Source organism: Poromitra crassiceps (genome assembly GCF_964638095.1).
Source record: "Poromitra crassiceps genome assembly, chromosome: 7".
In the NCBI taxonomy this organism is placed as follows: Eukaryota; Metazoa; Chordata; class Actinopteri; order Beryciformes; family Melamphaidae; genus Poromitra; species Poromitra crassiceps.
Window position 1 is genome coordinate 26,850,680 of NC_139628.1, and position 26,463 is coordinate 26,877,142.

At 44.7% G+C, this 26,463-nt stretch overlaps 1 protein-coding gene across 1 annotated transcript in view; it reads left to right on the forward strand.

Moving 5' to 3' along the window:
- Positions 1-26,463, forward strand: part of LOC310779502 (uncharacterized protein) — a gene marked incomplete at its 5' end in the record, with an annotated part of 65,145 nt that overhangs the window by 29,298 nt on the left and 9,384 nt on the right. Inside the window, 18 exons of the mRNA XM_083640033.1 lie at positions 689-735; positions 1,785-1,943; positions 2,703-2,834; positions 3,564-3,602; positions 6,995-7,129; positions 9,577-9,700; positions 10,366-10,536; positions 10,842-10,876; positions 15,897-15,989; positions 16,078-16,128; positions 16,950-17,084; positions 18,579-18,617; positions 18,794-18,934; positions 19,479-19,573; positions 19,769-19,822; positions 20,589-20,697; positions 23,033-23,065; positions 25,131-25,184. Of these exons, the coding sequence (XP_083496159.1) occupies positions 689-735; positions 1,785-1,943; positions 2,703-2,834; positions 3,564-3,602; positions 6,995-7,129; positions 9,577-9,700; positions 10,366-10,536; positions 10,842-10,876; positions 15,897-15,989; positions 16,078-16,128; positions 16,950-17,084; positions 18,579-18,617; positions 18,794-18,934; positions 19,479-19,573; positions 19,769-19,822; positions 20,589-20,697; positions 23,033-23,065; positions 25,131-25,184 (1,646 nt within the window). The remainder of the gene's footprint in view (positions 1-688; positions 736-1,784; positions 1,944-2,702; positions 2,835-3,563; positions 3,603-6,994; positions 7,130-9,576; positions 9,701-10,365; positions 10,537-10,841; positions 10,877-15,896; positions 15,990-16,077; positions 16,129-16,949; positions 17,085-18,578; positions 18,618-18,793; positions 18,935-19,478; positions 19,574-19,768; positions 19,823-20,588; positions 20,698-23,032; positions 23,066-25,130; positions 25,185-26,463) is intronic.

Genomic DNA, 26,463 nt, shown 5'->3' on the forward strand with positions numbered 1-26,463 from the left:
TCCCCGGCCGAGTCATACCAAAGACTATAAAAATGGGACCCATTGCCTCCCTGCTTGGCACTCAGCATCAAAGGGTTGGAATTGGGGGGTTAAATCACCATGTGATTCCCGAGCGCGGCGCACGCTGCTGCTCACCACTCCCCCAGGGGATGGGTCAAATGCGGAGAACAAATTTCACACATTGTGTGACAATCAGTGGGACTTTACCTTTACTTTACCGGTACTTTACTTTCGATGGTGGGTAGAGGAAGTGTGATTGTGTGTATAGAGGTCTATGGGAAAATGACCCAATCACTCACTCACTTTATGACCTCGGTAAACACTTTCCTAATGAGTTTATGGTCTAGTGTTGGTGTTGCTAGTTTCACATCTTCAATAGATTTTTATTATGGTCCCATTTAGAGTCAAATAGATAAGAAATCAGACAATGCTTTGGGGTGTGATTGACAGGGCGCCTGTCCAGTGATCGCACAGCTCGCCGATCATGGACCAATGGCAGGCCGCGTCAAAATGCCAAACTCTAGGCTTCAAAATGGGAGACCAATGGGTGACGTCACATCGTTACCGCCACAGTTTTATGCAGTCAATGGTGTCAACGTTTCTCTGTCTCTCGCCCTCTGTCACTCTCTCTCTCTCTATCGCTTTCTCTCCCTCTCTCTCTCTGCCGCTCCTTGTCTCTTTCACACAGGATGCATCGATAAGTCGTTGGGATGGGAGACCTGTGGCAGACGTAAGGTAGGTCTCCTCACATCACATGCATACGTCTATAAACTGATACATATCCATATACATCTGTAATGTGAAATACATCTGTCTGCTGCGTGCCCAGACCACTCCGTCTATGAAAGGAGCGGTCAGCCTAAGGCTGGCTTTACACGGTGAAACTTTCACGCAACTAGTTGCAGGTTGCAAGTTGCATGCAACCCAATTTCCATGCAACTTCACAGTTACACAAAGCAATTCAAAAATAATCAAGTCTCGTGCAACTTGGCCGTTTCTTCCAGCAAAACTGGCTAGCTGGATTGGTCATTTTTTATCTATTGTATCGTTTTCTTCTTTTTTCAAGTGAGAATTGTCATTCTGCATTTTTGTATCGTATTTGATATTGTTTTCTCGCTGGAAAATATAAATTCGGACTCGGATGTGTTGTGTCGGTTTTTCGAGAGACCGTCTTCGGTTTTATTTGGAGCATTTTCGTTGCCTGTCCCGTCCTGCCGTGGCATGTACTTGTGTGTGTTTGTTGAGACTGCGCACTGATTCAGACAGCCAGAGCCTATGTGATCAGCTGACTGGTTATCAGCATTTTGATTGGCTGTTGCATGAAACTAGTTCCACAAAGTTGAGAGCTTTGCAACTGTCGCGGCTGAGTTTCACAGATTTTTTCAAGCGAGTTGCAGAAGGATTTATACCATGCTATTCATTTGCAACTTGGTTTCACCTAAGTTTCATGCAACTAAAGTTGCGTGCAAGTTTCACCGTGTAAAGCCAGCCTAAAGGAGCCAAGAGCGAAAAATGTGTTACTCGCTGTACTTTGACTGCGTGAATTATTCGCTCAAGTTGAACAAATTCATCTCGAGCAACTGAGGTGAAAATGGTGTCATCCGCGCTGCAAAATGTAACTTATTTCACCTCATTCGCGCCACCCAGTGCGAAATGGCATTTACTTGTTTTTTTTTTGCGTTGGAATTTGGATGCAATCTCGCCGCACGAATTTTCGAAATCGCCCAGCAAGAAATGTAACTGGAATGGGGTTTGTCTTTCTTTGTGTGTCTCCGTTTTCCCAGTTCGTGAAGCTTGCTGGCAGGAATTGGTCGCAATTGATGATAAGCAAGTTGCCGCGGTGCTCTGACGACTACTACACCGAGAGAGACATCGCCCAACTGCTGGAGCCATTTGCATTCATTCATCCAGACAGAATCTTAGCTGTGCCTCAAGAGTGCATGGTATGGACCAGTTTGATTCAGGGTGCTTTCTCACTGGGGACCCCGGGAGCACCGTGGGTCTTGGGGACCGCTTTGGCGTTCCCCGGGGACGGAACACTTGCGAATGTACCGAGCCACATAGACAACACATGGGCGAGGATACACTCCAGGCGTAGTTGATGACGCAAGGGTACTCTGCAAGTGTTTCGTTCCGTTCCGGAGCACAGAAGTAATGTTGCATTAGTATACCCTTATTCATCCCATATTCTGATGCTGTTTTTTCTTTGTTTGTTGTTGTTGTTTTGACCACCATGTTGTTGAAATCGGGGTGGGAATATGGACGTTTTGCTTTTGTTTTTTGTTTTTCTTCTGTTTCCATTACACACAATATTTGCAAAGAAAAGTGATTCAGTTGGAAAGTAACAACAAGAACAGATCCTGCATTGCAGTGGTTCTCAAAATGGGAGTAATAATAATTCATTAAATAATTCCATCCATAAGTAACACAATGACACAATGTATGGCTATTTTGGTCATGGCTCTCATACAATTTCTGTCATAAAACATCTAAAAGCTCAAATCGTATCAGATGGGGCTCCGTGGTCTGTGTCAGTTTAGGGATCCTTGACGTTGAAAAGTTTGAGAACTACTGCTGTGTTGATCCTGTGGTGAATTCTACCAGGCTACCCATTTGACAATAATAAACTGATGTTTAAAAAGATTACACTTAAATACCCTTTTAAAAGAGAATGTGCTTTGTGTGGCTGGTTTTCCTTCCAGGCTGTTGTCCAGTGGTCGTTGACACCTGAGAAGCTGTTTTTCTTGCTGCGACATGTTAGGAAAAGTCCTCTGGTGTTCAAAGGGTCGACACTCTGCTTAGACATAGTGGCCGAAGACATCAACATCGCAAAGGTAAGAACACACGCACACATACACACTAGGGGTGGGAATCACCAGATGCCCCACGATACGACAGTATTGTGATATATTTGAGTATTGCGATATATTGTGATTTATTACCTTTTTTCAACCGAAAATGGTGTCCCCAAAGCAAAACACTTTGTCAACATGTTGTCTCTAATGAGATAAAGTTTCCAGTCTGTTCATCTCACTTCAATCATGTTTATTGCAGCAAAATGGGATTGTCAAGCAGACAGACTGACCAACACTGTCATAAAAGCCTGTCATAAATGTTGCATGCACTTGACGTTTTGTATAATTATGATGATAATTCGATATGATATATTGCTCACAAAGATATTGCCCCCCCCCCCCCCCCCCTAATACACACTATAGAGCCATACATGGCAGAGGTGGGTGCTCGAGTCATGTGACTTGCACTCAAGTCAGACTCTAGTCTGTTTTCATTGCTTGCATCAGAAGGATTACTTTTCCTTATAGAATCTTCATTGGGGGAATGCATCTATTTCACATCCCGGCACCTCATGCAGCCATTTTGCGTCGAAAATGCAGGAAGTAACACACTGTAAAATGTAATCCCCCTCTGTTGATATTAATTGTAATTGCATATTTATATCGTGTTACTTCCTGCATTTTCGACACAAAATGGCTGCTCGAGGTGGCATGTGAAATGGGCGCATATTCCACTCAACACTGTCTGCTCTGATGTTTCTGTTTCAGGTTGGCTGTTACAGATTTCTGATGACCCTGAGCGGTGCCGTAAGTAACACACACACACACACGCACGCACACACACACACACACTAGGGGTGTCACGGTACACAAAAGTCACGGTTCGGTATGTACCTCGGTTTTGGGGTCACGGTTTGGTACGAATACGGTACAACGGAGAAGAAAAGCAACAAATCCCAAATTCTGTTTTTCTCCCTTTGAATTTTTCTGAATTCTGTGTTTTGCTTTTTATGCTAATTTTACCATCAGAAATAGTGTCTAATAAGTGGGAATGAATAAATTTAATAAGATCTAGGCAATCCACTAGAGCTGCCAAAAATAATCGATTCAGAGATGCATCGCGATGCTTAATAGGACGATTCTGAATCGATTAACAAATATCAAAAATCGATTATTTAAAAAAAAATATATATATATTTTTTATAATCAAATAAAATAGAATGTAAGTACATGCAGTTGTTTATTTTAATTATGGATCATAATACAATGCAATTCCAAATGCACTTTTATTTTAAAAGTAGCCACACAGTGAGAAAAAGAAAGTGAGAAAAAATAAATCATGTATTGCGGAAAAAGTGATGTATCGATTTAAGATGCATCGTATAATCGAATCGAATCGTAGACTTGTATAATCGAATCGTATCGAATCGTGAGATCAGTGAAGATGCACAGCTCTACAATCCACACAAAAAGGTTTTACTCTAGAGCAGCGATTTTCAAAGTGTGGGGTGCGCCTCCCTCTCAGATGTCTGTATTCCAGCTGTTTGACAGGGCAAAGGCATAGAGAGCCAAAGTGAAACGTCATTTCCTGCTTTCTCCCTGTACCAGCGCTGCGAAAAATATGAATGGCGGTGAACGGAGAATAAGGTTACTTTTTTGATCCCATTTGAATTGGGCCACGGGGTGCCAACGCTAATTTTGTCAATTTAAAAAGTATCTTTGCATGTCAAGAAAGTCACAGTTTGTCGCCAAACTGTTGCACTAGAAGTCATAATTCAGAAAGACTACATACACTGACGCCTAAGTGACGTCACTTTCTCTACCGGCAAAGCTGAAGACCGGCGACATGCCACGAGCTTCCACAAGCTATGTCGTTTTTATACAAAACTAACCCCTACGTTTCAGTTTGACGACAAACTGCGACTTTCTTGACATGCACGTTATGTTTTAAATTGACAAAATTAGCATTGGCACCCCGTGGCACAATTCAAGCGGGATGAAAAAAGTAACCTTATTCTCCGTCCACCGCCATTCATATTTTTATACAATTAACGCCAATTGTAAACGAAAAACCTTTCAATGCAGCTCACAAAGACAGTTTATATTTAAAAAATGTGCAACTGTTATCACGAAAACTCAGACTATTGTACTTATTACTGTAAATGGGTGTTTCCCAGGGATGATAGTCTGCTCAGACAAGAAGAATCAGACAATGGGGCGGCTGTGGCTCAGGAGGTAGAGCGCGTCGTCCACCAACCAGAAGGTCGGTGGTTCGATCCCCGGCTACTCCAGTCCACATGTCGAAGTGTCCTTGGGCAAGACACTGAACCCCAAATTGCTCCCGATGGTGTGCCAGCACCCTGCGTGGCAGCTGGTCGCCCTCGGTGTGTGAATGGGTGAATGTAGACACATTGTAAAGCGCTTTGGATAAAAGTGCTGTATAAATGCAGTCCATTTACCATTTTACCACAATGACCACAGAGTTAGCATCTTCATGCAGGGTTAATACGAGCTCGATTCAAGTCACTGCTACAGACAAGGACATAGCATTGAATCGACAAAGACGAGAGTTTCCTGAAGCCACTTAACTCATTGAGTGCCAAGGACGGACATGTTCGTCATTTCAAATAGTAACGCAGAGTGCCAAGGACGGACATGTTCGTCAATTGCGTTTTTTGACGGTGGGGCGTCGATCAAAGCCTTCTGCCTCTGATGTACAAATATTATAGCTATTGGATGTGTCTAACCTATTTTACAGAACCCTTAGGTGGCGACAGTGCTCTCCACATAACAGAAAGGCAAGGAAAAAACAAAGAAGAAGTCGTTATGGAAACGGAAATCGCATCGCATCCGTATGCATCGATATGCTGAAGCACGTTACTGCAGCTGTGCCTGCAGCAGCCAATCTGCTCCCACAATTGAGCCGCTCCGTGTCGGTTGCGACAGCACATCTGCACATCCACACCGTGGAGTTGTTATTCTCAACTGGAAGCATCGTTGCCGGTGACAAACACACGCGGAACGCTGTAAAAAAGCCTGGCTGTTCCGCACCCTTCACTGTGCGCACAGCAAACTCAGCAGAGAGCCACCACAGACAGGAGGAGGAGTGTGCAGTTGAGGCGAGGCGGGGCGGGGCGGGGCGGGGGGGGGGGGGGGGGGGGGGGGCACGCAGAGCAGCACGCAACACCCAGACAGACCCAGGCAGCAGGACAGGATTGACAAACGCAAGCCAGAATATCCGATACCCACCAGCAGCAAATCAAAACCAGCAAGAAGCTGCAACCAGCAGCGCACGCAGGGGCCAGCGCTGCTGGTTGTAGCTAAAAATATTATTCTGCCAAACAAAATTCCCTGGCCTAAACTGTTTTATTGAAGGAAATTATTTTTGAGGTGTGACTACATTAGAAAAGATTAGCTTCAGAGTCAGTGATGTGCTTGAAATGATTAATTTCACAAAAGGCCAATTATCTCAGCTTCTAGAAAAAAATTTCTGTTTTTGGATGAATCATGCTATCTTCTCCGGCTCATAACTAAAGAACGGAAAATGGGATCAATAAACTTTTTTTTGCAGATGATAGAATAGAGTCTCGTCGTTCTTTGTGCGTGTTCAGTGTTTACATAGTAATATCACACAATATTCTGTGGGCCTCGAGAAATCACTGAAAACGCTCTGAAACTCTGGCACTGGGAGCGTCCGTTCTCCAAAAGTGGCTGGCACTCAATGAGTTAAATACCAGAGTAAACAGCCTCTGGTCCATCTGTTGGTTTCAGAGTCCATACATTGACCTTACATGACGACTAAGCACAATGAACAGTAGAAACAAGCCTCAGGTAAAGAGAGTTCTGCAAGGGCCATGTGTCTGCAAACCGAGACACGCTAGGCAGAAATGAACGCCGTCAGTTGATGGGGCGTGGTGAGGGATGCTAGAAAGGAGCGTGCGCAATAAATGCACGCTTTGTTTCTAGAAATAATAATATTATACAAGGACAAAGAAATGGTACTTTAATACTAAAACGGCAGCAGCTTGCAGAGACTTCTAGTTTTTAAGGTTTTCAACATAAAAACTGTGACCTGGAAACCCCCAATTTCTTTTTGAAACTCATTCAGTGTCTCTGTCTTCCTGTTTGCTTCCTGGTGTGGGACCTGTCTTCCTGTTTGCTTCCTGGTGTGGGACCTGTCTTCCCGTCTCCTCCTCCAGTCTGAGGCTCAGATTGACGCCGCGTGCGACCGAGTGGTGGCTGTGTGCAACGTTTCTTTGGGCGAAGCCGGGCACCTCATGGCGGCGCTGTCAAAGATAGGAGGCATCAAGAACTACATACCTCTGCTGACCAAGGTACACACGCACACACACACACACACACACACACACACACACACACACACACACACACACTCTCACACTTTGGTCCAACGGAAAATTCCCATTATACAATCAAATGAATAGCCATCCCATTGAACTGAATTGGTAATGTCAGGTGTGATGTCAAACAAAACCAATACCTCAATTTGTCAGGGTTTATTTTTTATTTTTTATAATTCTCTTTTTATTTAGAAAAGTCAGAGATCACATATTTACAGTTGGAACATTTTTTGCAGAGTAGAGTAGCCATTCATAATTTCACATTCGACATTACACATTCATACATTTCGCGATTGTGCATAGGTTCATAAGCACAATGTCAGTGTTTTTAAATCAAATTGGCTTGTTATCAATTCAGACTATTTCACTCAATTTAATTACCTCTGCCAATGAGGTTATGTTTTTGTTTGTCTGTTTCTCTGCTTGTTAGCGGGATTACGGAAAAACTACTGGCCCGCGATACACGATATATATCTCGATATTTTTGAAATCTCTCATAAATGCTCGATTTAACCCTTCAGGGTTCCTACACATTTTGACCAATGGATTTCCATGACTTTTCCATGACTTTAAACCAAATGTCCATGACCAAACATTTTGTAAAGTCTCGTGTATACATGAAAAAGTCAGTGAGTAAAAATATTCTATGTAATGTAACTACTAACAGATGACAATAATTGAAAAACTAACATGGTCATCGTTACTAAAACACGTTACTAGCCCCAACACTGACGACAACAAAGATCTTAGTAGGGCTGGGCAATATGGCAGCGGGGCGAGTGTCTGTGACGTCGCGTAGCGCCGCCGAGTGTGTCTGACGCGGTTTGACGCGTTTGACGTATCCATGTGATTCCCCCTCCCTTCCTGTTTGCCAGTGTGACAAAGCGCTCCCTGAGAGGGAGAGCTGACAAGAGGAAACAAGAAGCGAATCATGCCGGCGGCTTAAATTATAAACAATGCGTGACAATTATACTCGAATGTTCGCGATATAGTCATTTACTACATCTCACGTGGCACAAATGGTAAATGGTAAATGGCCTGCATTTATATAGCGCTTTTATCCAAAGTGCTTTACAATCAGTAGGTAGTCTACATTCACCCATTCATACACCGATGGCGGCAGGCTGCCACGCAGGGTGCCTACACACCATCGGGAGCAAGGAGGGTTAAGTGTCTTGCCCAAGGACACAACGACAGCAGCTGGGAGGGAGCGGGGATCGAACCGCCAACCCTTGCATCATTGGCCGACCCGCTCTACCTCCTGAGCTAAAGCCGCCCCCGCACAAGCCGCGATACATCGAGTATATTCGATATATCGCCCAGCCCTAGTTTGAGGGGTGGGTAGGGGGAGTGGCTAGGTGTATCTGGGTGTTGGGAGGGGTGTGGTCAGGAAAGGGGTCGGGACTAGGGAAAAGGGACAGGAAGGTCCAGTGTCCTCTAGAGAGAGAGTGGCGTCAGCGGAGGACCAAAATGCGGGACTCATTAGCAATGAACAGCCAGCCCAGGAAGGGGTCTCGCGCTACTTTTGAATGCTAAAATAAAGCTGGTAATGTACAATTTGATAAAAAAAATCTAACTACAACACAAACTGTCCATTTGCTGCAATTCGACAGTGCTGCTTAATCCAGGACCTTACTTCCTGGAACTCTTGAGAGTAAAAAACTGGTCCATTGGAGTGAATGGAGATGTCGCGACTCTTCTACATACACCGCTCTGGGAAGGTCATAGAGAGTTGGGATCTGGTCGGGATTCAAGGGTGGCTAGGGGGAGTGGCTAGGTGTTTCTGGGTGTTGGGAGGGGGTGTGGTCAGGAAAGGGGCGGGGCTATGGAAAAGGGCCATAGCTAGGGATAGAAAGGTCATAGAGAGAGTCAGGGTTTGAGGGGTGGGTAGGGGGAGTGGCTAGGTGTATCTGGGTGTTGGGAGTGAGGTGTGGTCAGGAAAGGGGGCAGGACTAAGGAAACGGGGCCGTAGCTAAGGATAGGAAGGTCATAGAGAGTCAGAGATTGAAGGGTGGGTAAGAGGAGTGGCTGGGGGGATGTGGGTGGTTCAGGGTTCTGATCCGACTCACAAAATGTGCATCATAGCAGACTGGAGTATTGGCCTTTGGCGGAGGTCTGCGCTCTCCGAGTGCACTTCTAGTTCAGTGACTACCGTCTGCCACTCACTGATGATCAGAGTGTGGATTTTTTTGACAACTCAGAAGTCGGCGCCTGGCACCCCTACTGCCCCCTACTGCCCGCACAGAGAAGATAATCTATCTTCTCCTCTTACTATCGGGAATTATGGCAAAGAAGTGAATCTCCCAAAATGTTTGGCGTGTTCCTTTATTTGATTCATCTAAAGAGGTTGAACAGTGAAAATAATTGTCGGTTGCAGGCTGACTCTCTCACTTGTCTCGTCTTGCGCGCGTGTGTTCCAGGTGTATGTAGAGTTTGAGTCTGTGGAGGATGCAGACCGGCTCGGGGTTTGGTTCAGCCACCTGCAGCAGCTCCCCGGCTACCAAGTCACCAGGCTGCAGGCTCCACAAGGAGGCACAGCACACGGTAAGCACGTTTGTTGAAGTGAAGAACAAAAATAAGCTCATAACAATTTCATACATGCATGACGTCAAATGTCATCTCTTTTATTTGACGAAAAGAGTTTTGATAATCCGGAAACGTGGGCGTAACTGGCTTTTATAAAGTAGTTGAAGATAGTAAAGTAAGTGTTGGTACCGATATCAAACTCAAGGTAGAGATTTTCAAAAGGTACCCAGCTATAATCGGTATTGGGCAGGATGTGGTTGCTCTTTTCTTAATACCCATACTTTGCAAAAAAAAAAGGGCGACATAGATAGATAGAAACCCAGCTCCTGTGTCTGTTTGTTTTGTCGCTGTTCAGATATAATTACCATCACCAGCTCAGTGGCCTTGTGGTCTGAGTGTCCGCCCTGAAGACTGGGAGGTTGTGAGTTCGATCCCTGGCCGAGTCATACCAAAGACTATAAAAATGGGACCCATTTGCCTGCCTGCTTGGCACTCAGCATCAAAGGGTTGGAATTGGGGGGTTAGATCACCATATGATTCCCGAGCGCGGCGCACGCTGCCGCTCACCGCTCCCCCAGGGGATGGGTCAAATGCAGAGAACAAATTTCACACATTGTGTGACAATCAGTGTGACTTTACCTTTACCTTTATTAAAGGAGACTCATTGCTTGATTTATCTACAGCGCCAAAACTTCCTCTGAATGCTCTGCCGGACCACAAGGAAGCCGTCACCGGGTCAACCATCCCGACGACAGGCGTTGCCGTTCCACCCGGGTCCGTTCCACCGTTCTACGTGACACTGAGCCCCTATCCCTTCTTGTTTCCCACGGCTTCTCCTTGGTTCAACATCCCAGGTGAGAGTCTCCCCAACCCCCCAATCTTACATCAAAAAAAAGATTTACTAGTTTCAATTGCTGAGGATTGAAATGATATTAAATATTTCGATATTGCCAGATTTTACCATGCTTTTATAGAGCTGTATGATTATGCTTAAAAAGGTTAACCCTGATTGATTGTAATCACAATTATTTAGCCCAGTTTCAGGAAGCATCTTTTTTAACCTTTTTTTTAGTGCAGTGTTTGTGGAGGAAGTAGCAGCTAGGAAGCTTTGTTTCCACTGTCCGTCCGTCTCTCTCTTATTGTCATTTTCTTACCTTAGAGTACCTGACAATCACAGGATTGGATGCCATTGAGGTAAGTCCATTTCTCTCTTTCAACCCCTCCCATTTTTCGTAGTGGTGGTAATAGGGGTGTCACGGTACACAAAAGTCACGGTACGGTACGTACCTCGGTTTTGGGGTCACGAAGGTTCGGTACGAATACGGTACGGTACGGTACGAAAACGGGGGAAAAAAGCAACAAATCCCAAATTCTGTTTTTTTCCCTTTGAATTTTTCTGAATTCTGCTTTTTACGCTAATTTTACCATCAGAAATAGTGTCTAATAAGTGGGAATGAATAAATGTTTTACTCTAGAGCAGCGATTTCCAAAGTGTGGGGTGCGCCTCCCTCTCAGATGTCTGTATTCCAGCTGTTTGACAGGCCAAAGGCATTTCCCCCCACTTTAAATCTTTATTGTACACAAGTTTGTAAACAGAGCGCATGTGTGGAATAGCCTAATACTCCCACCAACCCCTCCCCCTGTTGTATTTGTTTTATGTAGCATTTGCTATTGATGTGTTTGATTTAAGCACTCATTTGGAATCCTATCTAAAAGCGGCCACTAGGCGGCAGTATTTCTTTAGTCAATGTCAAAATACCTACATGTTCAGTAGAAGAAGAATAAAATGGCAGAAGAAGAACGACGTCAATCGTGCGTTCCTTTATCGCAAAATAACTGGGATGTGGAGGTTAAATTACGTCACATCCGTTTTGTTAGCGTTCCATTTGCAGAAAAGTTGAGCTGGGAAGTTCACTGTTCACTGGTCAGATCCACTCGCTAGCCAGGCTAGCCATTGTTAGCAATAACAGTTGATAACAAGGCATTTCGTGGCATTTTGCGCATACAAACACTGCAGCCTCATGTCCACACAGATAGAAGTAGGTCGTGCTGTGTGTACAGCTGATTTAATAAGACACAAACAAGACAGAAGTGCTAAATAGCATTTATACGATTATAACTACTGTTGTTGCGCGGATCAGCCATCTTGGATTTTTTACGTCGGGGCTGCTGAGGCTCCTACCAGTTTGGAATGGGAAATACCAGCTCTAGTGACGTCACGTCCCAGCTCATGAACTTTGAACCGGTAAGATTACCAGTTCCCAGTTATAAAGGAATGCACGACAAGATTGACAGCAAGCCTGTTACTAGCCTGTTAGCCTACTAGCCTTTTGTTTACCATAATGATTACGTTCGGTCATCTAATGGATTATTGGAACATGACAAGGAGTCATCTCCTCTTCCTCACCGCATCTTGCTTGTCATCCCACGCGATGTAAGTTGCTTGTTTACAAGTTAACAGCTTTGTCAGTGTTATCCTGTAACGTTTAGCCGCTTCTTCTGTGGCGTTTAATTCAATTCAATTCAATGGCGTTCAAACAGCGTTTAGGTGCTTCTGGATTTGACGTATTCGTCGTGTCGTTTCATGGTGAACTCACGGGACGAATACATGTACCGTAACACCCCTAGGTGGTAAGGGCGGTTTGTAGTCCAGCGATTTATGATGTCCTCATTGTGTTCATGCTTGATTGAAACATTTCAAATTCAATTGTTTAAATCTTCTTGCAAACTATTAGCTAGCAATAGAGCTCAACGGTCATGTGACGTTTCTTGCCCCCAGAAGTGAAAAGTCCCCATTCATTTTCTCTGTAGACATTTTGAAAAAATCCTTATATAACACGTTTTAAGGCTTGAACCAAGCCAACCTGTCTTCCAGAGAATCATGAGTGACCATAAAACATTTCACTTTCAGCAAAAACAACAAATAAAAGCGTGGTGGGGATCACATTTTCCATCTCCCCTCCAGCCCCCCCCCCCCCCCCCCCCCCGTTGTTATTATTTGTTTTTGCTCAAACCGAATGTTTTATGGTCACTCACGATTCAGTATGTCACAGGTTGGCTTGGTTCCAGCCTTAAAACCATGGACCTATTATAAGATGGACTGGGCATTGGTCCCGTTCAGTGAAGCCGCTGCATGTTAGATCGCCGCTCTGGCGGTTGAATCCAGTATTAGGTCACAAGGCCCGCCTCCCCATGTTAGTGGATGGGAAAATCACAACCGAAATAATCAAAGTATACGTCAGATAATTTTTTTCCAAAGGTGGTTTGTATCATTTTAGATAGTCATTATCATGCTAATGCCTGTGCAAGTGGTCATTTTTCTGATCAGTTTGTTTTTAAGTAGTTATTTGACATATAAAAAAAGATAAAAATGGATGATTGACAGCTGTGGCAGCCAGTCTCAAGCCGTCATTGGCTGGACAGGCTCTTCACATTATAGATCTATCGTCATAGACAAGACACACGGCGTCATCGTTATGTAGCGCTGCCTGGAGGTCGGGGTGGCTCTGCTGGGTGTGTGGGCCCGGGAGATGGGCTCTTAGCCTGGGTAGTGCAGGCCTGGAGGTCGGGGTGGCTCATGGGTTGGCTGTGCTGGCTACCAGACATTAACCTGACGCTGCCAGATGGACGGTATAGCTCCACATAGGTTTCACTAAACCAGTCGATCTGGGTTTGAAGTCACCAGACCCGCTGACGGAGGCGGGCACTTTGTCCAAGCTACTTGGCAGGTGATTGGATGACCCATCTGTCTATCACCGCTGGTGGGTGTTAACTTCAACCAATCAGATCGCGGAAGGTGCCTGTGGATGATCTCCGTGGTATTCATTGATTGAGTCCTCGCGGTCGTAAAGTCACCTTCGAAGCATTTAGTTAGATTATAACGAACTAGTTGTGTGGCTTAGCCTTCCCAAATGTTGAGGGTCGTTTTTTAGAATTTAATACATAGAATTGGGAACGTTACATTCAATTTCATTCACTGCCTTTCACTTCCGCGGCGGCAGCCATGTTGACGAGTGAAAAGAACTACAAAGACCATGTACCCACTACTTGCCCAGACGAGCCAGAGCCCGCCTACGGCCGCCGCTGATTGGTCGAGCCGGCATGGCTCGACCAATCATCTTAACTGCCTGTGCAGGTCCAGACCGTCACGGAGAACCAAATGCAATGTGAGTTCACGTGACGGGCGGTTTACCAGGCTAACCAGACATGTCAATGGACCGCAATAAAAAGAACATTGTTTTGACAAAGGTGCGCGAGGAATTAACGTTGGTTGGGGACTGAAGTAAGTTCAGAAAATATGTGTTTTATGAGTTAATCCAGCTACGTTATAGGTACACAATGGTTTTAACATGCAGGCTAGCAATGGCGTTAGCTTTCGCTAGTCAGCTGTTTTTCATTATTTATCGGCTTAATATTACTATAACTTAACAACCGATAACGATAGCTGGAATAACACAATAATAGACACATATTTTCAGAACTGACCAGGTTGTCCAACTGTCAGGAAATGTGTTTTATAACGTTAACTCCTGTCCCGGGTATAAGATGAGGCCTACCGTTACAACCACCGTTAGCTCATCGCTAACGGGTTAGCATCACAGACAAACAGACGTTTTATTTTTTGTAGGCTATTAAAGCAACAAACGTTTTTATATGCATATCTCGGGGAAATGCTTTGACTGTGGGGTTGTTCGTTCTTCACAAGCTCCTCTCTTAGTAACGATATACCAGGCAATAGACCAGGCAGCCTGGCTCTCGCTAACGTTAGGTTGGGCTCAATGGACTGCCCTACACACACTGTACCGGGGGGGGTACAACAACGTAGCCTCACGGTTAGATTTGTTAAACCAACATTTGCGCCAAAAGAAATGTAATCATAAAGTTAATCAAAATGCCACGGAAACATTAGGCTAATCAACACAGAGCTGTTCATCCGAGAATTTCCCCCAGTGAGAGACTGAGAGCCAAGCAGCCCTGGCTCCTCTTGCGGGCTCTGGCTGATACAACTCAATCTCCGACAACGGAGAACGTTACAGGCTGCAGTACCCACAACACTATACCAGCAAACAACGTTGCGTAAAGCGTCAAGGTTAGATTTGTAAAACCAACATTTGCTCCAAAAGGAATTAAATCATAAAGTTAATCAAAATGCCACGAAAACATTAGGCTAGCTTAGTCAACACAGCAATCCCCCCAGTGAGGCTGAAGGTGAGTGAGGCCTGCCTCCACTTCCGGCCCGCGCTGAGAGCGCTGAGAGCCAATGCTGAGAGCACTCGGCAGCAGCCCGGAGGTCTGAAATCTCCGACAACCAAAATCAGATTTTCGTACAGGCGTCATTTTGATAAACTGATCTCATAGTGGGAATCTTCCTGGTTACTTTTGGTGAGACAAAAAATATTACAACTTAAAGTGTCATATTTACAGAGCTAGACTGTGTATAAATACACAACGCACTGTGCGCATTCTAGAAACAGCAGCTCTACATAAGAAATTTCAGAGGGGCGGGGAGCTCTCAGAGGTTCTAACTCAACGGAGCTACTGCGCAAACTCTGGTTCACTGATCTGGTTGGATTTTGGCTTCAATAAAACATACAGGCAGGAGATAGGGACACTCTCTCCATTCATATATCTCAGTGCTTAAAACCCGTTCTATAAGGATTTTTCTAAATGTCTAAAGTAAAGTAAAGTAAAGTAAAGGTAAAGGTAAAGTAAAGGTAAAGTAAAGTAAAGTAAAGGTAAAGTAAAGGTAAAGTAAAGGTAAAGTCCCAATGATTGTCACACACCTGAGTGTGCGAAATTTGTTCTCCGCATTTGACCCATCCCCTGGGGGAGCGGTGAGCAGCAGCAGTGCCGCGCTCGGGAATCATATGGTGATCTAACCCCCCAATTCCAACCCTTTGATGCTGAGTGCCAAGCAGGGAGGCAATGGGTCCCATTTTTATAGTCTTTGGTATGACTCGGCCGGGGATCGAACTCACAACCTCCCAGTCTCAGGGCGGACACTCAAACCACAAGGCCACTGAGCTGTCTATGGAGAATATGAATGGGGAACTTCTGGGGCGGCATATGTCACGAAAAGTCACATGCCTGTTGAGCTCTATTGAAACGAACTTGCCCCCAGAGGTAATTTTTAAAATTATTATTATTATAATATTTTTTTAACCGATGGATTCGCAGATTGGTGTCAACGTAACCACTCTATTGTCTCCTGCAGACGACGAGCAGCCGCTCCGCTCCGCTGCCCAACGCCATCATGATGACCGGTTTGCCGGTGGCAGACTACCTGCACGAGGACGTGGCCCGACTGGTGTGGCCCTACCTGGACGCACAGGACGTTTACTCCATGTACTACAATGTGACAGTGCTGCCACTGCAGAGGAGGGTAAGACAGACAGGACATTTACTCCATGTACTACAATGTGACAGTGCTGCCACTGCAGAGGAGGGTAAGACACACAGGACATTTACTCCATGTACTACAATGTGACAGTGCTGCTACTGCAGAGGAGGGTAAAGCGCTCATTATACTCGAGCAAGGCTCCGCGAGGTCGAACAGCCCGTGAAAAGTCGCAATGAAACACTATATGTGCGGTACTGAGTGCGCGTTCACTCTCAAACGACCGTACATCAGCACATGAATGAATCACCAAACTTGTTCTTACTGAATAGCCGTTTCAGTTCTCAGCCCTGATAGCCTGCTCTGTGCTGCTTTTAATCTCTCTCAATCATGCTCTCAACACAACACATTTACTTAGTGAAATGACTAAAAACGAACAGTTGCAAATCAAAGTTTAGCCTACCACATGGGTCAAGAAATGTGAAAACACAGCTCAGTGTTCAGGGCTCAGTGGCTCGAAAGCGGACATATTTTGGAGAGAAGCCGTGCGGAGGTCGCGCTGTGAGAATCTTGAGGTACACGGTGGGCGGCCCTACGGAGGTCGCGCCCAACACATTGACGTCATTTGACATCCCCCGCACCCTTCGCGGCACAGCGAGTATAAAGCAAGCTTTAAACAGACAGGACATTTACTCCATGTACTACAATGTGACAATGCTGCCACTTCATTGGTTCATCAGTCACACTGTAATGTTGACTTTGTGCTGCTAGGGGGCGGCATTGACAATGAATGGGACTGACTCGAGTGAATCTACATCACTGGCGTGGGGGACAACATGTTTATTGTTTGCTTGTTGTTGTTTTTGTTTGGACATTTTATTTGACTTGATTAAGTTATATGTTAATACAGCCCCCTCTCCTCTTCTCCAGGCCTTTGTGTATTTCGATGATTGGACTAAGTGCTGTGATTTCGTCCGGTCCCACATTGAAAACCCGGTTTGTGTCCGTGGCCGTGAGCTCACCCTGCACTTCCTCTTGCAGCCCATGCCGCCAATATACACGGAGGTATGGAAACACACGATCCGTCTGTACAACCCGAATGTCGCCGAGTGAGTTTACTAACAAAAGATAATGAAGTTCTATTTCTCGCTTAATTTGACACGGCTGTTCACTTGCTAAGCAGGGAGTGCTAACGTGGCAAGGGAAGCCACACACTAGCTCTGCTAGGCGGCAACCACAACAGCTAACGCTAACCGACGCTACAGTTTCCTCGCCAGGTTTGGTCTAATGTTACGCTCAGCTCAGAATTTTTTCCTTTTCTCGGAACCCTTGCAGAACATATATTTATCGGCTTAACATTTCATTATCAGAATAATAGAAGAGGGGTGATCTCTGCACAAACCGTGTGCGTCAGGTGCGTCGGAGCATCAGATGAGTTGAGAAAGGAGAATCCCGCACACTGACTTCACTTCAGACTTTTATTTAGCAACGTTTCGGTCACAACAAGACCTTCATCTGGCAAAAGTCTTATTATTTCTTATTATCAGAATAATAAATCATGTAAAATACTGTATATATCGTGCATCCATACATTGGATTACATTACTGTTTCTGCTGGGAAATCTGCCCTTGCAGAAAGATTTTGGGGGGGGTCTACAGGTGTTTTTATTGTTGTTTTTATTGCCATTTTCATCTCATTGTTCAGTACTTTACTAACACTAGTTAGTAAAGGAGTTAAGGGATGCACATGCCACAACTCCGAACAGACTTGCAAAATATACAGTATATATATATTAGGGCATTCACAGACTAGTCGACTAGTAAAACCACTAGGCAACACTGTGCTTAGTAGTCGACTAGTCTTTTTTTTTTTTTTTTTTTTTTTCTAAGAAAGAACATGAGGTATTTACACGACATACATGGACTATCATATCCCATATCCCCCACAAAGAACATCAAAACACAACAAAACAAGAAAACTGCATAAGATACACAATAATCCAAGAACAAACAAGACTATTGGACAAACAACCAAACAAAAACAATGCATTCAAAGTAAATACATAGATCTTGCCCTGTGGGCAGCTAGGAAATGCATAGCTTTAAATTGGAAAGCATCCAATCCCCCAGCTGTAGTTCACTGGTGGAATGAACTCTCAAGCTACCATACGTTGGATAACATTTACTACAAGAGCAAAGGCAGATTCTTAGACATCCCCAAAATATGGCAACCACATACAGAGTTTGACTTTAACAACTTTTTACCCCAGTGTCATTAGGCTTATCAGGATAGGAGCTGAATGCATTGTTTCCACGGACACGCGTGTGTGTCCGTGAAGCCGATCTTTCCATTTTCCCCACATTCAAGCTGTTTGAGCATTTTTCTGCGCCGTCAACTGGGCTGGGATGCTAAGAATTACTTCCCCATTTGATTATTGATTATTTTCATTCTCGATGTATTCAGTTATTCATTTTGTTTTTCTTGATTGTTTAGCGAGTCTGTAAAAGTACAAAAATAATGACTTATCTGATCATCTGTCACTTGTGATCTTTTCACAGGACATGATGTACATAAACCTGATGAAATTGAGCAACATCGTAAGTCTGTTTTTTATTAAACCAGCTCTTTAATGACCCCGATAATCAGCATGGGTGCCAAAAATTGTATTAAGCGATGATGCATCATGAATAAGTGCAGCCCTGAGTGGAAAACGCTGTCTAAGGATGCCTCGTCCTCAATACCAAATCCTCTTGTTCTCCTTTGGTTTCTTCAGCCTGTTGTCAACGTGGCCTCGCTGAAACAGAGGCTGCTGGTGTTGCAGATCAGGAAGCCGTACTTGAACCTCTACAAAAGCCTGATGAGTGCCGTGTCGGGAGTCGCTCGTGTCCGCAACTGCCTGATGCTCGCCAACCGGGTACAAATGCACAAACACACCTGCATTTTCAGACATTAAGCCGATGCTCTGTGGCGTTTTATAAAGTGCCACTTACGGTACTTCACTTCGGATGTGGAACTACAGGGAAGCTGCCCTCGCCCTAGAGAGAAATATGTTGTTGTTTTTTGTGCCTTTATTTATACAGGGATGGCCCTTGAGAGCGACCTCTCATTTATAAGAGCGCCCTGTTACAGAAGAACATATATACAAGTTTCAAATTTACAGACAAGATAAGAACTAACAGTAAGAACAGATGATAAAAACATTTTAGGTAAAACACGAACACTCCTTAGTTAATGTTTTTGTCCGTCACTCACATATTTCCACACACAAAAATGGCATCGAAAAATGCAATTCTCTCCTTTTTCTCAAATAGCCAATTTTTAAATCACCAGAAATCTCCTAGTCTTCATCTTGATCAGAATTTGTCTCATCTCAATCTCTCATGATTACCTTGATGCTAAACATCCCGTCTCTCTCTCTCTCCCTCTCTCTCTCTCTCTCTCTCTCTCTCTCTCTCTAGTTGTGCTTTGAGATGGCTCACATGGATGATGTCAAGAACGTGTTCACAATCCACAATCGCACACTCGCAAAAATGGTCAAATCTGAGGATGAGAGGTGTGTGTGTTTCTGTGTGTGTGTGTGTGTGTGTGTGTTTCTGTGTGTGTCTGTGTGTGTGTGTGTGAGAGAGAGAGAGTACAGTACATAGCAAGACAGTTGGGAGGGATGGATGGCTGTTGACATTTTTCTTCCTATTTTTGTGTGGAATAAATGCATGAATGCTGAATAACTGTTTCCCCTTTCTCCTTCCAGGCCGTGGATTGGAAAAAATGTAAAGAGGCATTTGATTGGAGGACAATTTGAATCGTGAGTTTGTCCTATCAAAACAGGCTTTATACATCAAAGCTCTATATTTATTTAGGCTACACAAGTCTTAGTCCATAATTGTATAATGTATAGAGAGCCAAAGTGAACAGCACTTCCTGCTTTTCTCCCTGTACCAGCGTGTGAAAAGATATGAATGGTGGTGAACGTTACTTTTTTGATCCAGTTGGAATTGTGCCACGGGGTACACATGTTACATTTTGTCAATTTAAAAGAGAACTATGCATGTCAACAAAGTCGCAGTTTGTCCTGAAGCTGAAACGAGGTTTAGTTTTGTCAATCAACTACCGGTACATCTTGTGCCGCACATTATACGTCACGCCATCAACAACGATGGACTGGCAGCAGAGATGTCACTTAGGCGACTGATTTGTGCGTCGTCTTTCTGATTTATAACTTATAGTGCCACAGTTTTATGACAAACCGCAACTTTCTCGACTTGCAGTTATCTTTTACATTGACGAACTGGTGGCAATAGTGTGATCCCACGTGCTATGCCCTGCCAGTCAAGCTCCCCGCTGTCAGAGGAAAAGAAACGGCTGGCAAGCGTGCATGTGTCGGAGGAAGCAGGGTGCTAGTCTATGGCTCTCCTCAGATCGGCAGAGGGGTAGAGCAGCGCCCGGGGTGGCAGCAAGGGAAAATTGGGGGGGGATCAGAAAAAGAAAAAAAGTTTGCTATTTGTGTAAGCAACAGTCCTTGGTCCTCGTAAAACCTCAATACTGCAATTCTGATGCACGTGTCATTTCAGGATTTATTTCCTGAAATCCCGTCTAGCAAAACTCAAGGGCAAGAAGATACACATGGTGATTCGCCAGACCAAGGCTGAAAGAAAACAGAAGATCAGACAGGAGAGAGAGGTGACCCTCACCATTGACACTTTCTTCATGATTCTGTTCATATGTCTTCCACTAATCCAGGATAACCCTAACCCTGTTCATGTCTTCCACTAATCCAGGATAACCCTAACCCTGTTCATGTCCTCCACTAACCCAGGATAACCCTAACCTAGGGGTGGGCGATATAACGATCTTAGATCGTTAACTATTAGAATGGGTCCACGATCTGCCTTTCCAGACAGATCGTTCGAATCGCGCTACATGCAGTGCACATTCTATCATTTGCATTTCTATGTCTGAAAGACGCTTCCAGAGTTTTCCTCCCCTCCCCCTTTTCACTTCGAAGTGCGACTCGCGAGCGCAGCAGAGCAGCATGGAGGACGACAACACGGAGGGGGGGTTGGTTTGACACACACACACTCTCCAGAGCAGAGAATTGTAGCCTATTCTGTGCAGCAGCACTGTGCTCCAAAGCGCGCCGGAGCTTCTCCCCATGTTTAGAAAGTGATTAAGCGGTTTATTGAGTCATGCCTAGCAGAGTGACTGCAGCGGATAGTCGGACCTGATTCTACGGTTATAATCCGCAGTTCATGTTTAGAAGAGTCTATACACACTTAACCAGGCTCGACAGGACCTCCCGTCATCCCGGGGAGGTTAAAAATAGCGTCAGGGACGAGGAAAATTAATTTGGGGACGGAGCCGGGACGATACAATGCTCTTATAATAAACGGCGATGAAAATCACACGAGCGCAAATTAAACCTCTTTACAACACACACCCTAACACTAAAGGTGCTCTTATGCTCGAGCAAAGCTCCGTGGGGGTGGGGCCCCGCGAGTCTCCGTGAGTCACCGTGCAGACCTCGCGCTGGGTCAGATGCCATTATACTCAGAAAGTGATCAGCATGTATTGTGTGCATTGTACAATGGTGAAAACAGCCCGTGAAAAGTCGCAATGAAACGCTGTGCAGTACTGAGTGCGCTTTCACTCTCAAACGACCGCACATCAGCACATGAAGGACTCACCAAACTTGTTTTTACTGAAAGCCGTTTTTACTACTCAGCCCTGATAGCCTACTACTCTGTGCTGCTTTTAATCTCTCTCAATAATGCTCTCAACACAACACATTTACTTGGTGAAATGACTAAAAACGAACAGTTGCAAATCTAAGTTTATAGCCTACCACATGGGTCAAGAAATGTGGCGAAAACACAGCTCAGTGTTCAGGGCTCAATGGTTTGAATGCGGCCATGTTTGGAGAGAAGCTCGCGCTGTTAGAAAAAAAGTCAGGCACAACGCGAGCGGCCGCCTGAGCTAGCGAATAACCACGCCCAACAAATTTACGTAATTTGACGCGCCCGCCCCTCGCTCCACCCCCGCGCCCTTCACGGCAGGGTGAGCATAATTCAGCCTTAACACACACACACACACACACAACACACGCACACGCACACACACACACACACACACACACACACACACACACACACACACACACGCACACTAAACAAACAAACATGCGGGTAGAGAGACAGACAGGCAGATATAGTGGAAAAAGTGCCTGAATCATATCTATGGCTGCTTTATAGTTTGAGTTTCATTTGCTTCAGTTGGATTTGGGCAGTTATTTTAAATGCGAGGACGCATTGCTCTTAATCTGCTGTCATCCTGCCTCGTATTCCCAGGTGAGCGTGTTCCTGCTCCGTTTCCCCCTCTCTCACTGCTTAACCTCAACGCTGTGGTGTGTGTGTGTGTGCGCGCGCGCGCGCGCCGAGCCGAGCCGAGCCGTATGTCAGACAGAGCTCTCTCTCTCTCCATCTGTCGGTCTCTCTCTCTCACCATTAAACTAGCAAATTAAAATGACAACAATCACGTGAAAGATCACCCCCAACAAAAGCAACCGACGGTGAACTCAATCGCAGATAGCCCATATATTCGTCCCATCATCCAACCCTACTGTCTAGCCTAAATAATAGTGAACCAATACATATAGATAGATAGATAGATAGAGATAGAGTGAGCATGTGCATGCTTGTGAACATTATTTCTTAGCACATGAATTATTGTAAACTCAGCGTAACAAATTGTATTTTAAATGTCCATGACTTTTCCAGGTTTCTCATGACCGTACGAAACCCTGAAATTAGTTTAGATGTACTCGTACTGTTCAGTAACTTGCAAAATAGTCTTAAAACCAAGATGAAAAAGAATCATGATAAGATCGTGGATCGTGATCCTGGCTGAAACAATCGTGATATGATATTTTTGCCATATCGCCCACCCCTCTACCTGTTCACGTCTTCCACTAAACCAGGATCAAGGAGTATTAACCACTTTTACTTTGTGTTTCCTTCAGACTCAAAGCCCAGAAGAGTCACCACAGAGAGAGGTGAATACACAATCTCCCTCCCTCCATTTCATGTCAGCCATATACAGTACAGATGTACAGTACCATGACAGGGTGTTTCCTGTATAGAGAAATTTCACTCTGCCTCCTCCTGGAAACATTATACTCTAACAAGCGTCGCACTCGGTGGATTTCTGTCACTAGTAACTGCAAACGTGGCATTAACGTGACCCGACGGTGTTTGCCGGAGTGGCACGGTATCATCCTCGGCAGACACAGCGCACTGGAACGACCTGAACGAGCCAACGAGTAAGAAAAGAGTGAGCTCAGCACTCAGACGACGGTGCGGCGGGCTCTTTGAATGCAACACCCATGCGCGGTGGAGCGGTGGACCATGAGTTGATTTCACGCTATGTTCTTACCTAGTTGGCGAGACGCAATGCTGGGAAGTAAATAAACAACGTCCTCATTTTTACTCTCCGTGACAATGAGCTTGGCAGAACGTTAAGTCGTTTGTTACATTAGCTAACTAGCTCCACCACATAGCTACTCGGTTGAGCGGATGCTAATGCTGACGCAGCTCTGGTGGTGTGTTCAGGGTCAATCTGAAATACCAGCTATGGTGGGTTCACTGAGGTGTGAGAGAGTAAATGACTCAGAATGAACTAAACTTATATGGACAGGCAAACTTAATACAGCAGATCAGTTAGAACTGTTACCATTACATTTATAAATTGCCCATCTTACAAATCCCCCTTAAAGTCGAAATGAACCCAACGGAATGCAAGTAGCGCGAAGTTCGGAGACTGAAAACAAATCTTGTCTTGATGACAGGCTTGAGAGGCGGCGGATATAGCGTGTCGATTATTTGATTTGACAATTCTGGGGACTGGCTTTGGCATTGGCCAATCCTGGCGTGTTCCACCCCCAAATCGAGTGGGATTCAGCGTGTTGTCGTGCTACGCGAGTGGGCTCTGCCGAGTAGCAGGTAGCCAGCTGCTTCTGTGTGGAACGAGCGGACAATCCGATGCATGGGTGCTGCCCGCCTGCCTGGAATCTCCGAGGGGCGACCCCTGACAACCAGGCTCTCAGGCACGCGCCATTAACGCTATTGCAGTAAATACAATATTCCTGGAATGCGAGTTTTAACGAGCCAGTTACATTTATTTGCATTGTAGGCATTACCGTTTGCTTTATTGTGTATGTTACATACAATTGGCCAAGTTAGTAGTTAGTTTATCGGATAGGAATTCTGCCAGATGACAGGCACTAGGCGCCATTTTCTCCTTCATTTGGAAGAGAAAATTATCCTGAAATGAAGATTTGATTGACAGCTGCCATGTCGTGATATGATTGATTGAAATGGGGTAGAAATTTGATAGTACTATGTGATGTCAGCAAACTGTAGATTACTGTTATGAATGAAATCTTGAAAAATTTACTTTTGATGTGAAAAAGTGTAAGAAAAAAAAATGATTTTTGTGATTTCTTTTTGGCATACATGATTAAATAGGTGCACTGAATACCCAGGTATTTGAACCAAAAGAAAAGAAAAGTCATTTTTGGGTTCAGCTCGACTTTAAATACAATATTCTTTCCTCTATCATAGATGCTTGCTTCTTCATTTAAATGGTTGGCAATTGACTGACAACATAGATTATTGATTTTATTTGCTATTCATTTTATTTTGATTTATTTTTTATTTTCTCAGTGTTCATTTCTACCTTCTGAGTAGCTTTGCATAGTTATAGAAGTGCACAATCCACCTAGAAAAGGTCTATTTGCATTCCAGCTCAAAAAATCATTAAATTCACTGCCGCCATATCGGTAATTGGTTAATCCCCTCACCTCTAAAATCGTATCCGTGTCGGTCTGACACATCCCATATCGGTCGTGCTCTAGTAGCACCTCCGCCTCATTCTGAGCCAGGAAAATTCCTGCATGAATGCATACATTTTCTGTGCAAACATTGGAACACACATTTCTCAAATGGTGGACATCTCATTTTGAATGACACTGCATATGTTCATATCTCTTTTGTCCATTCTCACTCATTTCGGACAACAGAGTAATTAACTGTATTTGCGATCTTTTCCGTTTTCTTTAGAAGTCCAACAGAAGCTGCAAAACCCAAAAGTCTAAAGACACTCCACAAAGAGAGGTGAACATGTGGTTTTCTCTGTCTCTCTTTCCTTGAACCGAAAGTGTGCAGGTTCAATCCCTGCAACAGCCATTGTCTGTCGAAGAAGTGGCATGTGAACATTTCCTATAGCAAGACACTGAACTAGGGATGATGGGCATGATTATTCAATGATCGATTGACCGTTAAAGTCCCTGGAAACCAGAAATATTTTATTATTATTTAGCATTTTGAGTTCATCACATCACAGGACCCTATGTTAATAAGCCACCAGCCAAATTTGAACCATGATGAACGTTGCAAAGTATATAAATTTAGGTTTGACAGTCATGGCAAAAGTGATGAGAATCTATTATTTTTTAGAGTGTATTTTCTCCCGCGGACTGTGTGGGCGTGTCCCGATTGCAGCAGGGAAATTTCTCTCTCGGAGGAGAGAGGAGAGAGAGAAGGAAAGAGAGATCAACGCGCGAACACAGTGTGTGTGTGTGTGTGTGTAAAGTAAAGTAAAGTCAGGTAAAGTCCCACTGATTGTCACACAATGTGTGAAATTTGTTCTCCGCATTTGACCCATCCCCTGGGGGAGCGGTGAGCAGCAGCGTGCGCCGCGCTCGGGAATCACATGGTGATTTAACCCCCCAATTCCAACCCTTTGATGCTGAGTGCCAAGCAGGGAGGCAATGGGTCCCATTTTTATAGTCTTTGGTATGACTCGGCCGGGGATCGAACTCACGACCTCCCAGTCTCAGGGCGGACACTCAGACCACAAGGCCACTGAGCTGGTGTGTGTGTGTGTGTGTGTGTGTGTGTGCGTGTGTGTGTTCGCGCGTTGCTCCTCCGCTCATAGCGTACTGAGGAAGAGATCCCTGCCTGCGCTCTCTCTCACTAGTCCAGAGAGAGAGAGAGAGAGAGAGAGAGAGAGAGAAAGAGAGAAGGCAGGCAGCCGCTCGCACACAGAGTGGGAGGGAAACAGACGAGCGAGCGCTGTCACTGGGGGCAAAGAAAGGACAAAAGGAGAAGGGCGAGTTGCGCGCATGTACAAAGGTTATATAGAGCTTATGACGTCATAAGCTCCTGCATTTTAGCACCTCGCGCACTGCTCTCTTCAATGAGGAAGTACCTTGTAGAATCTTGTAGAAAAGTGTCGATTTTAAGGCTTTGGGTTGAAAGTAATGTATAATAATTTCTGAGGCAGACAATTACTAACATAAGACCCTAAATAACATAGTTAGAACGTTTTTGTGGATTTTGGTTTCCAGGGACTTTAAGGATTTTGTCGATCAAAACTGGATTTGATCCATCT